Here is a 14,055-nt window from a genome sequence, read left to right on the forward strand (position 1 = left end):
CCCGCACAAGCTGGACTGAGAGGGGAAGGACTCGGTTTCAACGCTCGACGGAACTTCAAATGCAACACCAGCATTTAAGCCACAGATCTTGTCCAGAGGGAGCTCAGTGGCAACGGCAACCTGGAAATTCTGCGTCGCCTCCACGGCACAGATGTAGCCTCCCACATCAAAGATTGGGCAGAAAGAACAAGCATTCAGTGTTTTCTGATCATCATCCCAAATGTAGGAGTGAAGGGCACTGCCCACCCCCACAACCAGGCGATTTCCTTCCTTGGTCCAACAGGCACAGTGGACGAGGCCGCTGCCTTTGATCTCCGCGCTAATTCTGGAGTTGTTGAGGTGGACGGAGGGTAAGACGGAGGCGTCCCGGGTGGTCAGCACGGCCAAGACCTGCTTGCTGGGGTGCCACACGCAGCCCTGGGGCAGCACGGGGTACGGCTCGCTGATGTCGCAGATCTGAGACACCAGGAGGTTGCTCCTATCGGCGCCGCTGAAGCAGAGCTGCCAAATGGTGATGTGCTTCTTGTGCTGCACCGTGAGCAGGGCTGGGGCCTCGGGGGCACACGGGCCCCAGTACAGCCCATGGACGTGCTCAAACTGACCAAAAACGCTCGAGTCACCGAATTTGGGCTCCCCATTGTGAAGGTGTAACGCGGTCAGGATCACCTGCTTCCCGTCCGTCCAAGCAAGCCCGTGCACGGGGTGGATTGCTTGGCACAAGGCATTGAGGCCGGTTCGCAGAAGCTTTGCCTTTCCCAGCTCCATGATTTTTAAAGTGAGACATCTGAAAAAATTAGGACGAGAAATAAAAAGAAACTATTGTAGAGGACAGAGGACAACCTGTATGATTACTCAGCTTCTGATCCTGCCAACGCTGGACTCATCCTTCCAGTGAAGTCAATGTACATATAATGTTCATCCATGCTTAGTTACCAAACCCTAGAATTTTTAGTTTATGATATTTCCACAGTGAAAGGCAATTTTAAGAGAAAGAAACTTTGCTGTTTGCACAGCCTTACCGCCAGATTTCTGCTGCATTTTCATCGCAACACCAGTCCTTTCATTCTAATCAGTAAGTTGCTGTTCCCAGAATATTTTCTGATTTACTTCAGTATTAACAATTCTCAAAACATCACCTCTGGCTCTCAACTTCACGGACCATTTGTGATCAGATGAAGTAATCCCTTACAAGTATAACCAAGCATTAATGTATTATCTACAAATCTGATCCTGTCTTAAGCATGTGAGAACGAGGCATGTTTATTCCAGAAAGCTCTCTAAAAAAGCAAATGCAGTGTGGAAGAAAGTTTGGATCAAAGCAGATTTTTCTGAGGAAATTAATGAGAAAAGAATTTTTAAAAAACCATAGACAAGGCACCAACACTTTAGAAAAGTTTGGGATTTTATATGTATTTCTGTGTGCTGCGAGCTCACAGAGCGCAGCTGAGCACACTCTGAGCATAAAAGCCAATTCAAAGGAATCTTGGTTTCCTCACTTAAGATTCTCCATAGGATTTGGCACAATTGCAAAGCCAGGGCACAGAATGAGTTGCAGCTCTAGTGGGAAGCATAAAAAACAAGAAGTGTTTGAGAAAGTCAAATTTTCAAACTGGGAGAGCTTATCCCAAAATGCAGGGCCTGGCACCACTTGGTATTTTAATTAACTATTGGTGGATGATCCTAAATTTGGAGGAAGAGGATTGCAAGAGTGAATTTCAAAGACTAAAATTGCAAAGAAAGTTGTTATGTTGATCAAGATAACTTCTTCTTAGACTAATAACAAATGCAAAATAATATACTTAGCAAAGGAAAAAAAAAAAACACCAACTTGGATGCCTCTTCAGGAATAATCTCCTAAGTAGATGTATAGCAAAAAAGGATCTGGCTTACAGTGGATCACAAATTAAATGTATCAGTAATGTGAGAAACAGAATCATTCTGGAATGTTTTTATGAGGGATGCCATACACAAGGCAGATAATTACCCCTCTTCCACACTGCTAACAGCATTTCCACTGGAGTACTGCACATACTTCTGAGTCCAAGGATGATGGAAATGCCTAACAGAGCTCAGGGACCAGACAGATATGGGAAGAGAGTGAGTGAAGATTGTAAGTGGAAACTTGAGAACACCCATCAGCCTGCTGACAGGAGCACATGGATCCATTGTACTCCAGGTATACTCTGGATAGTGCAAGATAATAATCAGCTTAGTTTTAGCAAAGATTTAGGTCAGCTATTAAGGAAAAATTGTGACGATAAGTGATAGCTAAGCATCGAAGCAGGTTACCTTGGGGAGTGGGGGGAAGGCACTCCATGAATTTCATAATCTGTAAGAGCCAATTAAGGAAATGTCTGTCAAGGATAAGTTTAAGTACACTGGATCCTTCCTCATGGTGGGGAAAGCACTATTGGAGGTATTTCCAACTCAACTTCTCCACCATCCACCCGGCCTCTCCTCTGCACTCCAGCATAACCAACCCCAATCCCGTCAAGCAGCTACCACCTGCAGGAAAATGAAAGCTGGGTGTTGGCTGTGCTCGGAACCCACACACTGCTGGGCACCACTTACTGATGGCAGGGAGACACGAGGTAACGCGCCTCACAGGACACGCCAAGATGCTAAAGCCTCCTGGGCCATCTGGAGAGGCTCCTGTGACACAAAGGATGTTTCCTGCTATCCCGGCAGACCTGGAAGAGCAAAAAGAGCAGGAGACCCACCGGCCATTGCCCTGCAGTGTCCCGCGCCCAAACCCCCGCCGCCTCCTGCAGCGCCCGGCCCGGGCCCAGCTCCTGCGGCAGGTGCCACACCACACGCCGGGAGCCCGGCAAAACACGGAGCCCGCCCCAACCCCTCGGGGCAGAGGAGCCGCTGCGGGGACCCCCCGGGCCCGGGGCGGCGGCGGCGGCGGTAATGGCCCAGGTAGCGCCCAAACCCACCCGCCCGCCCGCGCCGCCGCTCCCCCGCGGGCCCGCCCGCACCGCTATTCCCCGCCTCCCCGGCGGCCCGCCCGCCGCTCTCCGCCCCGCCGCGGCCGCAGCCGCTGCCTCGCTCACCCACCCTGTCCGCGGCCCGGCCCGGCTCCGCTGAGGCGGCACCGGGGCCGTGCAGCCCCAGCAACGCTGGGCTGTGGCGGGCACCGCCTTCCCGCACGGCCCGGGCCCGCCTCCCCTCCCCTCCCCTCCCGCACGGCCCCTCACAGCGCAGCACCGCCCGGCCGCTGGGGGCGCCCGCCCCGCGCCGCCCCGCTGGACGCTCCGCAGCGGCCGCGCTCTGTGACCCGGCGGGCGGTGCCTGCACCGGGCGGGCGCCCCGCGCCGCTCCGCCCTCCCCCCGTACCCCTCAGCCGCCCTTGAGAGGCGGAGGGGATGTAAAGGGAGCTTACGGGATGTCCGAAGAGGCTCGTCAGAATCATCGAGTCCAACTCCTGGCCTTGCGCAGGGCCATCCCAAGAGTCACACCATGTGCATGGGAGCGTTGTCCAAATGGTTCTTGAACTCTGTCAGGCTTGGTGCCATGACCAGTGCCCTAGGGAGCCTTTTCCAGCGCTCAACCACCCTTTGAGAGAATAACTTTTTTCCTAGTATCTAACCAAAACGTCTTCCGGCTCACCTTCACGCCATTCCCTCAGGTCCTGTCAGTGGCCAACAGAGAGAGGAGACGGTACCTGCCCCTTTGCTTCCCCTCACGAGCAAGTTTTAACTGCGATGTAATGTAAATGTAATAGCCAGTCTTCGCGAACGAAGAACCGGGGAAGGTCTTTACACCTTCCAGCCTGCGCACTGGATTTTTTTAGGTGAGACACAGTATGTGTGCAACTGAGCCCACCCTTTAATCCTCATGTTCATCTGCCGGGGCCAAGCAAGCTTGGACGGTGGCAGCGAGGTCCTCAGGACGTAGATGGATTGCCTTACAGGGCTAACGAGCTCCAACTGCGATGAGGTCTCCCCTCAGTCTCCCCCAGGCTGAACACAGCAAGTGCCCTCAGGCGCTGCTCATGAGGCTTCCCCTCCAGACCATTCACCATCTCCACGCTCCTTTGGATGCTCTCTAGTAGCTTGATGCCCAAAATTTTTATATCGTGGTGCCCAAAACTGCACACTATTCAATGCGAGGCCGCCCCCGTGCAGAGCAGAACCGGACAATCCCCTCCCTCGCCCGGCTGGCGATGCTTTGCCTCGGGCACCCCAGGAACACGGCTGGCATCACGCAAAGCATCACCAGCTGATTGAGGGAGATGGTTGTCTCACTGCCATCCCCTCCATAGCTCCCGAGGGTCACCTCCTGTGTGACACCTCCGAGACACCACCCCCAGCCTGCCTGCACGCGGGTGGCTCTCAGAGAGGCCTCAGAGGGGATCCCAGGAGATGCCTCCAGCGGGAGGACAGCGGGGTCCCGGTGTGGAATTGTGACCCCGCAATGTGAGGGGGCCACACTGAAGTGAAGAAAGCATATCAATATAATGCAGAATTAATCCAGTACAACTTACCTGGTCCCAGTCTATTGCATCAGGCATAACTCTTTAAAACTCTCCAAGGCCTTCTAAAAGTTAATTATATTGCAACACTGTGCCACTTTGCCACTCCTCAGCCCTGCAGAGCAGCGCGATCATCATACAGTTTTTGACCCCACACTCTTTATGGGATGTTGAAATACTGAAAAAGGTGCCTTGAAGAACTGCCAGAGGTGTTGAAAAATGTGCTTAAAATAGTTGCAAGGTCAAATATGTAAGTAGCTCAAACTTAGCAAGAGAAGAACACTAGGTGGTGACTTGGCCATATCACATGAGTGCTTTTACAGAGGGTAAAAAAAAAAGAAGGCATGAAAAAGCTCTTAAAGTTAGTGAAGGAAGGTTTAAGAGCAATGTATGGATTCAAATACGTAAGACACAGCTGTGAGCCTGACTGACCACTGGAACAAACTACCAACAGAGCAACTTGATGCTGAACCTGGTGACTTTCAGGCATATACCATTTAAATGCAGATTCTGCCTCAGTCACAGAAAAATTTCTGAGCTCCATGAATAGATTATCAATATCTAAGTATCTATGGGATACAAGGTAAAATTTCATGTACTACCTCTAACCAAAAAAGCTCAGTGTAATTTGGCTGTTTCATACCTGAAAGGGCACCTGCAAGATGCCAAAAGACAGGTTGGTGTGTTTGAGAAGGTTTTAAGGAATAAGAATTTACTTGTTCTTATACTGCTTATAGTGGCTTATGGAAAAGAAATCCCTGCTATTCAAATTGAAAAAAGTTAGTTTCCAGGTTGCTTTAGAAGCTTGTTCAGAAAAAAAAATGATCATGGGATAGAGGCAGAGATGGCTGGAGGTGAAGAATAGGATTTGCTTAAACTGTTGTATTTTTGAGGCATTCTGCCAGCTTCAGGCATTTGATGCTGTGAGTTGCAGTAAATATATATATAAATCAAGATTTGAGATCGTGAATAGATTTCCAAGGTTATGTTTTTTAGTTTAGAAAGATAAGCAGTGGAGCCACTGTGGTTTATAATCAGTTTATAATCAGTTTGCTAATAATAATTTTAATCTCACAAGAATCACGTTGAACAGTAATGATTTTACATTTTTCTATTTTCATATAAACTTAAATTGACCATCCATCTTAATAGACAGAAATAAACATTTAACCACAGTTAAATGCCTCAAAGACATTTTCCACACTAAATGTTTATTTTTGTTTCCTATGCCTATAATTATACAATTAAGTATTTTTAAGGATTTATTTTCGTCATGTAAATTCTCTTATATGTATAAATGCTACGAGTTCTACAAATGAACTGAAAATATCACAAAAACTCATAGTTAATTGAAAGTCTGAAAAATAATATTTCCCTTGAGATGGAGCTGACTCAGAATCACAGAATCACAGAATCAATCAGGTTGGAAAAGACCTTTGAGATCATTAAGTCCAACATGTAATGAAACATCACCTTCTCAACTACACCATGGCACTAAGAGCCATGCCCAGTTTTTCCTTAAACACCTCCAGGGACAGTGACTCCACCACATCACTGGGCAGCCCATCCCTGTGCCTAATCACCTTTTCTGTGAAGAAATTTCCTCCTTATGTTCGAGTTAAACCTCCCCTGGCATAGATTAAGACTATGTCCTCTCATCCTTGTTACTGGGGAGAAGAGCCCGAGCCCCACCTGGCTACAACCTCCATTCAGGGAGCTGTAGAAAGTGATAAGGTCCCCCCTGAATCTCTTCTCCAGGCTAAACACCTGCAGCTTCCTCAGCTGTTCCTCATCAGACTTTTGCTCCAGATCTTTCCTTAACTCTGCTGCCCTTCTCTGGACTCGCTCCAGCCCCCCAGTGTCCTTCCTAAATTGAAGGGCCCCACACCGGATGCAGGAGTCGAGGTGTGGCCTCACCAGTGTCAGGTACAGGGGAAGATTTAATGCTCTTCCACCGCCTTGGGTGATGGCATGGGGTAAACAAGGGCATCAGACAGGCAAATAAAAAAAAAAAAAAAAAACAACAGCTTCAAATAATGTAAATGGTTTTAAAACCTATTAAAACAAGGCAGAGGAGGCTGCACCATTTCCTGGCCAGAGCACAGTCTCCTGCCAGGTACTAAACTGCACTTTAACTCCTGCTTGTTCCATTCACCCACCCCAGCCAAGTGCTCCCAGCTGCCCCTCACCCCCACCCACCTTGGATGGACCCTCTATCCCTGCACCTCATCCTGCCTCCCTGCCCTCATCTCCTGCTTCCCGCTCTGCCACGCACCTCAGAACCACCCTGACCAGCAGGACGGGTCCTCCTGTGCCCACAATGCCTGTCCCAACCTGTCCCAGAACTCAACCTACCAGCGTGCCAGGACGGCTTGTGGGTCGTTATTATTACACCTCAGTGTTTATTTCTATGCCCACAGTGTGTGTCTTATTTGTGTAACCACAGCCTGGTTATTTTGCCTTGCAGAACAGCGTGGCGATGGCTGTAGGCTGCTTGGCCAGCAGCCACAAGCCACGGCTAGTCACAGAGGTTATTCCTCAGCAGCTGCCCTGCAAATAAACATCTCTTGTTTTCTTTCTTTCTTTTCCAGACTTTTCAAGCTATTCACTGGTGATACATATAATGTGTCTGTGACTTCGGGGCTTTTAATGACGCAGAACCCCTCAGGAGATGTATGTAAGGTAGAAAGTGAGGCAATGAAATTACGCCAGGAAAGGTATTTAAAAGGCTGAAATTACAGAAATTGTTTCCTATGGTCATGCTCATTTAAAGCAAATATTTCAGCTTTTAAAAACATGTGATTGCATTGAGTCAGGCTTATCCTTAAACATTGAGCAGGCTCTCGAATCTGTTCTCAGGCCCTGCATAGAGAGCAGATTTGCCTTCTCATAACTTAATTTGTTGTATCATTTGGGTGTCTGCTTTTCAAATTAGTTGAAACACAGCATTAATAAGAATAGAGGAGAGTCTGAGATAGAAGAGTTATGAGTATCTGTTAGAGGGAGGGAATGGCAGGGAGGGGAGGTGAAATGGATGTGATGGGCAGACATGCTGTAGAGTTATTATGTATGCACTCTGTAGATGTTTTTCTTTGCTCTTACTGAACATGTACACATTCAAAGAACATAACGTTACAAGGGAAAAGAATAATTTGAAGATACTTCTTTTTAACTTCACAAGCATCTTTTAAAAATATATATATATATTTAATCCAGGCTATGGACACTACTGAATGAACAAATTGATCTCATAATCGTATTTCTTAATGGGAAAACTTAATGAGGCACTTCCATGTAATTTAGACCTCTGAAATATGATGTGGTAAAGCCTAAGATCGGTAGCTAAAAGATACAGATGTTTTATGTGCTTTTTATTATTAGATTAAAATGTTTCTCCTTCATTTTGGGAGGTGATTAGTAGTGAAGATAATATAAGATGAGCAATTTTGCAGAAAATTGCCTACTCCTGAGTCAATATCATGGTGTTAGAAGAAGGCAGACAGTGCTGGGGGGTGTGTGAAGAAGATCCTTGTGTGCGAGACACACTGAGAATCATGTCTGCTCGACTTGGCTGAGTGCAGCCAGATGGGTCACAGTGTTTCTCCAGCATAGGCAAAACTGAATCTTGTGCTCAGTAGCACAAGGCCTTGCAGGGGATTGATTCCTTGTGTCTCCAGGCTTTGAGGGGTGGAGGGGATCAGTGCAAACTTTGGGGATTAGAACAGCGACGAAGTGAGTGGGAATTACTGCTTTTCTCTGCAGCTGTAACTACCACACCTCTCCAAAGTAGCTTCCACTCCAAGTCTCCTCAAGCCTGCCCTAGCAGGTCCAACACTTTGCTGCTTGTTGTAGAGACAAAGGAGCCCCAGGATGTTGTTTATATTAGTTGTCAAACAGCTGATTGTTTCTTATACCAGGAAGAAGGCATGTGCAATGTAGCAAACTCATGCAGGAATGTTTTGTCATTCCCTGCAGTTGTTCCCACTGTCACAGCCTACTTTTTCTGTATGTAAAAACCTGCACCAGTGCTTTTCTGTGTCTGATACAGGCTGTCAGCTAAATTCTATTCACTGTGCTGCAGTTTAGGGGAGACACCAAATTCTAGAGTAGGGCAGAGAAACGAAGTCCAGGGTGGATGTCTGTGAGAGAACTTGGAGAGTGGTATTGCTAAGAGGAAAGGAGACCTAATGGATAGAACAGTTTTCAAGTATTTAACATTCAGCTGCCCAAAACAAGGACATAAAATGTGAACAGTCAAAATATTTGATTTGAGGCAGGAAAACAGACCTTCCAGAGCACTGGCATAAAGCATAAAGTTCTGTGCCAACCTGATGTAATTGCAGTGCTGTGGAAGTGCTATGAAGTAAAAGTCAGTCTTCAGACTACTCACACTGTTTGTTGTATACAGTAAATAACATGCAAAACCAGAATAGCATAATGTATATTAAAAATAAGTTAGCCTTTTGAGAGCCTTTTCATTGTAAAATTTTTTGGGGTAGAACAGATATGTTGTAAGTAAGGATTTTTGATATGACAGTCTTCCTTTGGAATAACCTTTCCAATAACATTTCCAGGCATACATCTTAAGAACAAATAATATCTTCTTTTAAATTACACACCCTTGTAACTGTGGTTAATCCACACTTACACAAACCCTATCATTACAGATATTTAGAAATACCTTGTGAAAGAGATTGTTCAGATATTAATCTTTCTGGTAGGCACCTGGTGTCCCCTTTTGCTTGTGCCCCCCTATATAGACACCTTCTCTCCTTCTTCTCCGTAAATCTTGCTGTGAGAACCCTTTCTTGTGGCTGTAACCAGTTCAGTCCTAGATACTTCCTTCTCTTACTGATGCATTTTCTGTTTTCCTTTTATGTAACTAATCTGCAAAAGCACTACTTTCATCTTTATTGCTGCTTAGATTAATCCTGCATTTCTGGCACACTGTTGGCATGCTCAGTTTTCTTCTGTGCTGTTAACAGGTTCAAGTGCTTTGAGATAACAGTGTATCAATGAAGATCAGTGTAGCAACATTTTGTGTTGCTAACAATATCATTGATATCTAAATAAAATGTTAATGAGGAAAGGTAGACAAGGAAATGAAGGTGACAGCTGTGTACAAGTTGCACGAGCATAAGAATATTTACAAATGGAGTGAAATCGTGACTTGTTTGAAGTTCAGGGGAAATTCTGACAGTAATTTTCAATGGAGCCAGTACTCTGACTTTTCTTCTTTTTACTCATTTGACTTATTTTTGGGTGAATTAAGTTTCTCAGGGAAAGATAACAAGGGAAACAATTAGCATCATGCTTACAAATCAAATAGTGTTGTGCTCTCTAAGGTAGGTGACATGTAACAAAATGCAATGAGCCTTATTGTAAAATGCACTGAAGTGTTAAACTTAAAAAGAAATTTATTAATAATTATGGAGACACAGAATACATGTAAATAAATAAATAAATAAATAAAAAGTATGAGCTATGATGTCAATGTCCATGTTAGTAATTAATTGCTGTGATTTCTTTATGCTGGAACAATTGTGCAGCTGAACTGTAGGTGGAATTGAGAAACTGATCCACTTTAAAAATGTTTTGATCGGTGTCTTTAGACCCATAAATGTTTGGGTCCATATATTTCCATCCAGTGGCTGCAGGATGAATGACCAGGGGTCCAATGGAGAAAGAGGAGGCCTGTCACCAGTATTTCTTTGGAAAACCTCACCTCAGCATCCCCAAGCTAAATTCTCATAAGGACACAAGAGCATTTTTAAAATGGAGAAAGTTTACTTTTTGACTGCTGAACTTCATATATTATTGTGAATTTTGTACTTATTTTTTAAAATAATGTTTGAGAACTGTGTTTTTCTGTAGTGCCTTTTACATTTTTTAGATTTATTAAGTGTGTTTGATTGGAAGGAAGAGACTGTTGCCTGCCTCTGAAGTGAACAAAAGGTTTGCATTTGTCTGGAGTTTTGGTTCGTTTTTGTCTGTAGTGGTGTTCAGATGTTTAGGTGTGTGCTGTGTGCTTCCTTGGCTGTCAGGATACCATGGTGCCTGCTGACAAGTGGGATGAATCCTTGTCAAAGGACAGAGGTTGTCAAACATTAATGGTTTTAACTGGCAGGTCTGTGTAACACTGCAAACGTCACCTCGTGTTGGGAAGTCCCTCTGTACCCATCCTGAAGTTTGGCACCACGTGCATCCAAACACCTGATCTGACCTGGCTGTTCATGCACATGTGTCAAATAACAGTGGAGGAAAGGGAGGCGTAAGGGTCAAGGACAATGCACTGAGCACTTTGGAGACTCGTAGGAGAGGTACCCAAATGTCATTAGCTGGGGGCTAATGGCAGCTCTCTGCTTGTCCAACAGGTAATAAAACTAGCCAGAAGTACTGAACCTCAACAAAGTGAGCTTACATTTAACAGAAAGATTGTGAAATTGCCTCAGTCTGTTGGAAAAACGAAGCCACAGCATTGATTAATTAGCATATATATAAAAACATGTAAAATTACTATTAACACATACACCACTAATACGTAAGTGAATTTCAGTTGTGAGTGACAATAGAAAATAAATTCTTACTTTCATGTGTGGAATTTCATAACTCCCAGGATTTACCTTGCCTAACTCCACGTGCTTAAACGTCAGATCAGGTCCTGACCTGTCAGAGTCCAGGTCTAAAGAATGGGTTAGTGCAACCTGGTACTATATGTTGGGGTTTTTTTAAGAACTAGTTAGATGAATGTCTGACAGGGGTTTCTTAATGATAATTGGCACTGCCCTGGGCTGGAGACAAACCCTTCAGCTACATTTTGAATGGTGAAAATGGTCCAATGCTTGTGGTTTTCTGTTAAGGCAGGAAAATCTGAAATTAAAAATGACTAAAAATAAGTTCATTGTCCAAGCTGAGAAAACACAGATGAAAATGAGAATCAGGGGAAAGGAAGTTAGGCTTGATTATACTGTTTATACTACTTCAGTGATTGAAAAGATATTAAGGGAAATTCAAATGAATATAGGAAATACTGTTCCAGAATAGTAGAGGAAAAAAGGGAAGAACTAGTTGAGGTTGGTGCAAGGCCTACTTCATACACTTTCTGCAGCGAGCTCTCACTTTTTAGCTATTATAAAGAACAACAAAATAATATTTCATTGTGCAAAGTCAGCATCATAGATTGGCCAGCAGAACATCAGATTACTTTGATTTTGTTGCATTTCATTTGTATATTGTTTTATTACTGTTCTCACCAAAGTGTTTTCAAAGTCAAAAAAGGAAAAGCCTATGTGGAATGTAAAACTTCTGTTGTTAGCATTTTCTCAAGAAGTGGGACAATACCAAAAAAACATGAAGAGAAAGCAGATTGCTGCATGCTTAGCAGGTAACTTATGGAAAATGTAAGCTAAGTTTTAATTTTACTTTGAAGCAGATTGTACTTTTAAGTAAAGCTATAGCAACTCCTAAAAATATGCTGGGATGCATATAAATGTGCTGGATAAAGATGCAGAGTCATTAAAATGGAAATTTAGACTTTGTGGTATGCTGTTTATTCCTCACAGGGGAAGTGTTTTGGAGGAGCTGGTACACCATTTAGTCTTCTGAGCACTACTGGTGTGGCACCATGAGTGTAGTCACTCTGCTTCCACTTCTAATTTAAGCTCCCAGTCTTCCTAACTTTCCTCTGCTTTAATTACAGAAGATAGACTTCCCTGTCAGGTGACTCTGGACAGGAGCTTAGCCCAGTAGTCTTGTTATTCTTCCAGAAGAGCCTGTCCTTTCTCCTGCTGAAATAAGGACTCAGAAAAGAGGGTTAGTGCCTTCACGACATTTAGGCGATCCAAACAACTCCCCTTTTCCCAAACTGACTGATTTTGGCCCTATGAAATAGCACTTCTGGAGGATAGTGAATGCTCCTCAGTCTATGCTTTTCTCCTTTTCACAGCCTACTCTCTGCTCAACTCGTTTGGTACAAATTCCTTCTCTGTCTCCACATGCCTTTATCAGTGTTTGTGCAAAAATCTTCTGTACAGCTTGTGCTTAATAGGACAGTCATCTTCTATCTCTCTACTTCGCTGATTCTCCATCTGTTCTCCATCCAAACCAAAGCTGAAAATTTATCCTCTGCTTTGCATAAATCTTCTCAGCATTTCTTCCAGTGCTTTTATTGCTTTCAGTTTTAACTTTACAGCCCTGTGATAGACACTAGATAAGATAGTTCTCCACTGCACTGCTCTCCTAAGTCATTACGTGGAAACAAATATTTTGTTCAATTGTTGTCCATTTTGAAGTGCATTAATATGCTTTAAACACCTGTTTTTAAATATACGTACATAATAGCATGTTCATAAGTGTAGGGGGCAGTTCTATTCTTTCACATTTACTATTTCAAGTGATATATAATATTTTTTTCATAAGCCTTCCTATAAAATTGTGTCTACTAAGATGAACTGGTGTTCTCAATTGTTACCTAGTTGTGCTGGGTGATGATAGAACCTGCAGGCAGATTGGTTCCTCCTTAGGTTCAATAACCCTTGCAACATACAGCAGCGAAAAAAGTGTCACTGAAGTATTACAAATCCAGAACCAAGTTTTTTTAATTTTACAGCCAGTTATTCCCTGAAGCTAATTGTATTGTCATCTGAAAGTTGGCTTGTCCTTTTTTACCTCCACCAAACAGAACCAAACCAAACTTTGATAGCTGTTCAAAGAATCTCCTCTCATTCCTGATCTTCTCAACTTTCAGATCATTTTATGGAAGAGTAATGCATGAAAAATTAAAATGGTAATGTGACAGGCTGACAATGAAATGTCTAGTTATAAGTTCTGAGGCATCTTTGACACCTGGATATTCGCTGATCAAATTTTCACCTTCTCAGAGTCCCCCTGTAACATATTTTCTGTGCTTCATTAGCCTCAATCCAAGTGGACTAAACTGTGGGACTATTCCTCATAGAAGATAATATTTGTGAGAAAAATTTCATTGTGGTTCTTCCTTGAATTGAGCCTAAGTAGTCCTCTAAAATACATCCTCCCATCATTCTGGTAAGTTATAATTAAGTTTCATTTTGCTTGACCATAGCATAAGTCTTGTAAATACCAGAGACTGTTATGAGACACAAGGATGTTATTCAAGTGTATTTGCAGGATTAGAAACATCTGCTGCTTGGAAATTACTATGTCATTTAGAAATCTGATAATGTCTTCCCTCCATACTAAGTCTGTGAACCTCTGTGTTACTTATTTGATTTCAGTGCTTCATGCTGATTTTAGTGAAGGAAAGCATGACTTAAACCAAATTTTTAAAGCAGTAATAATACAAATACCCTTTTGAACACAATTTTAATGCAAAGTAGCAGGAAATCCAATTAACCCAATAACTGCAAAGTAACAGATGTGTTTAATAGTTAAAAAGTCAGATTTATTTGTTGTTTGGGGTGTTTTTTTACAATCAGCAGTGCTCCTCGAGGCTGCTTAAAGAGATCTTTGTGAACAAGGCAGTACAAATATACCTGGCTACCTGGCATGCCTGTGGTCATAGGTGATTTAGAACGATGATTCCTTTGTCTCTGGGAGGA

At 43.8% G+C, this 14,055-nt stretch overlaps 2 protein-coding genes across 3 annotated transcripts in view; one reads left to right on the plus strand and one right to left on the minus strand.

Annotated features, from left to right (window-relative positions):
- Positions 1–2,769, minus strand: part of LOC114064441 (WD repeat and coiled-coil-containing protein) — a 9,285-nt gene extending 6,516 nt beyond the window's left edge. The window contains exons 1-2 of one of the 2 annotated variants that reach the window (XM_027897478.1): positions 2,572–2,769; positions 180–784 (exon numbers count right to left, since the gene is read on the minus strand). In XM_027897478.1, the coding sequence (XP_027753279.1) occupies positions 180–765 (586 nt within the window). In that variant the 5' untranslated portion in view covers positions 766–784; positions 2,572–2,769. Of the gene's footprint in view, positions 1–158; positions 785–2,571 lie in introns of both variants that reach the window. The other variant, XM_027897477.1, reaches the window with a different exon arrangement.
- On the plus strand, positions 2,619–3,356 carry LOC114064435 (basic proline-rich protein-like). Its single transcript, XM_027897459.1, has one exon. It carries the CDS (start codon positions 2,619–2,621, stop codon positions 3,354–3,356), a length of 738 nt encoding a protein of 245 aa, XP_027753260.1.
- The last annotated feature ends 10,699 nt before the right edge of the window (positions 3,357–14,055 follow it).

Source organism: Empidonax traillii, unplaced genomic scaffold (genome assembly GCF_003031625.1).
Source record: "Empidonax traillii isolate 1590-97213 ecotype Southwest subspecies unplaced genomic scaffold, ASM303162v1 scaffold543:size1229247, whole genome shotgun sequence".
NCBI lineage: Eukaryota > Metazoa > Chordata > Aves > Passeriformes > Tyrannidae > Empidonax > Empidonax traillii.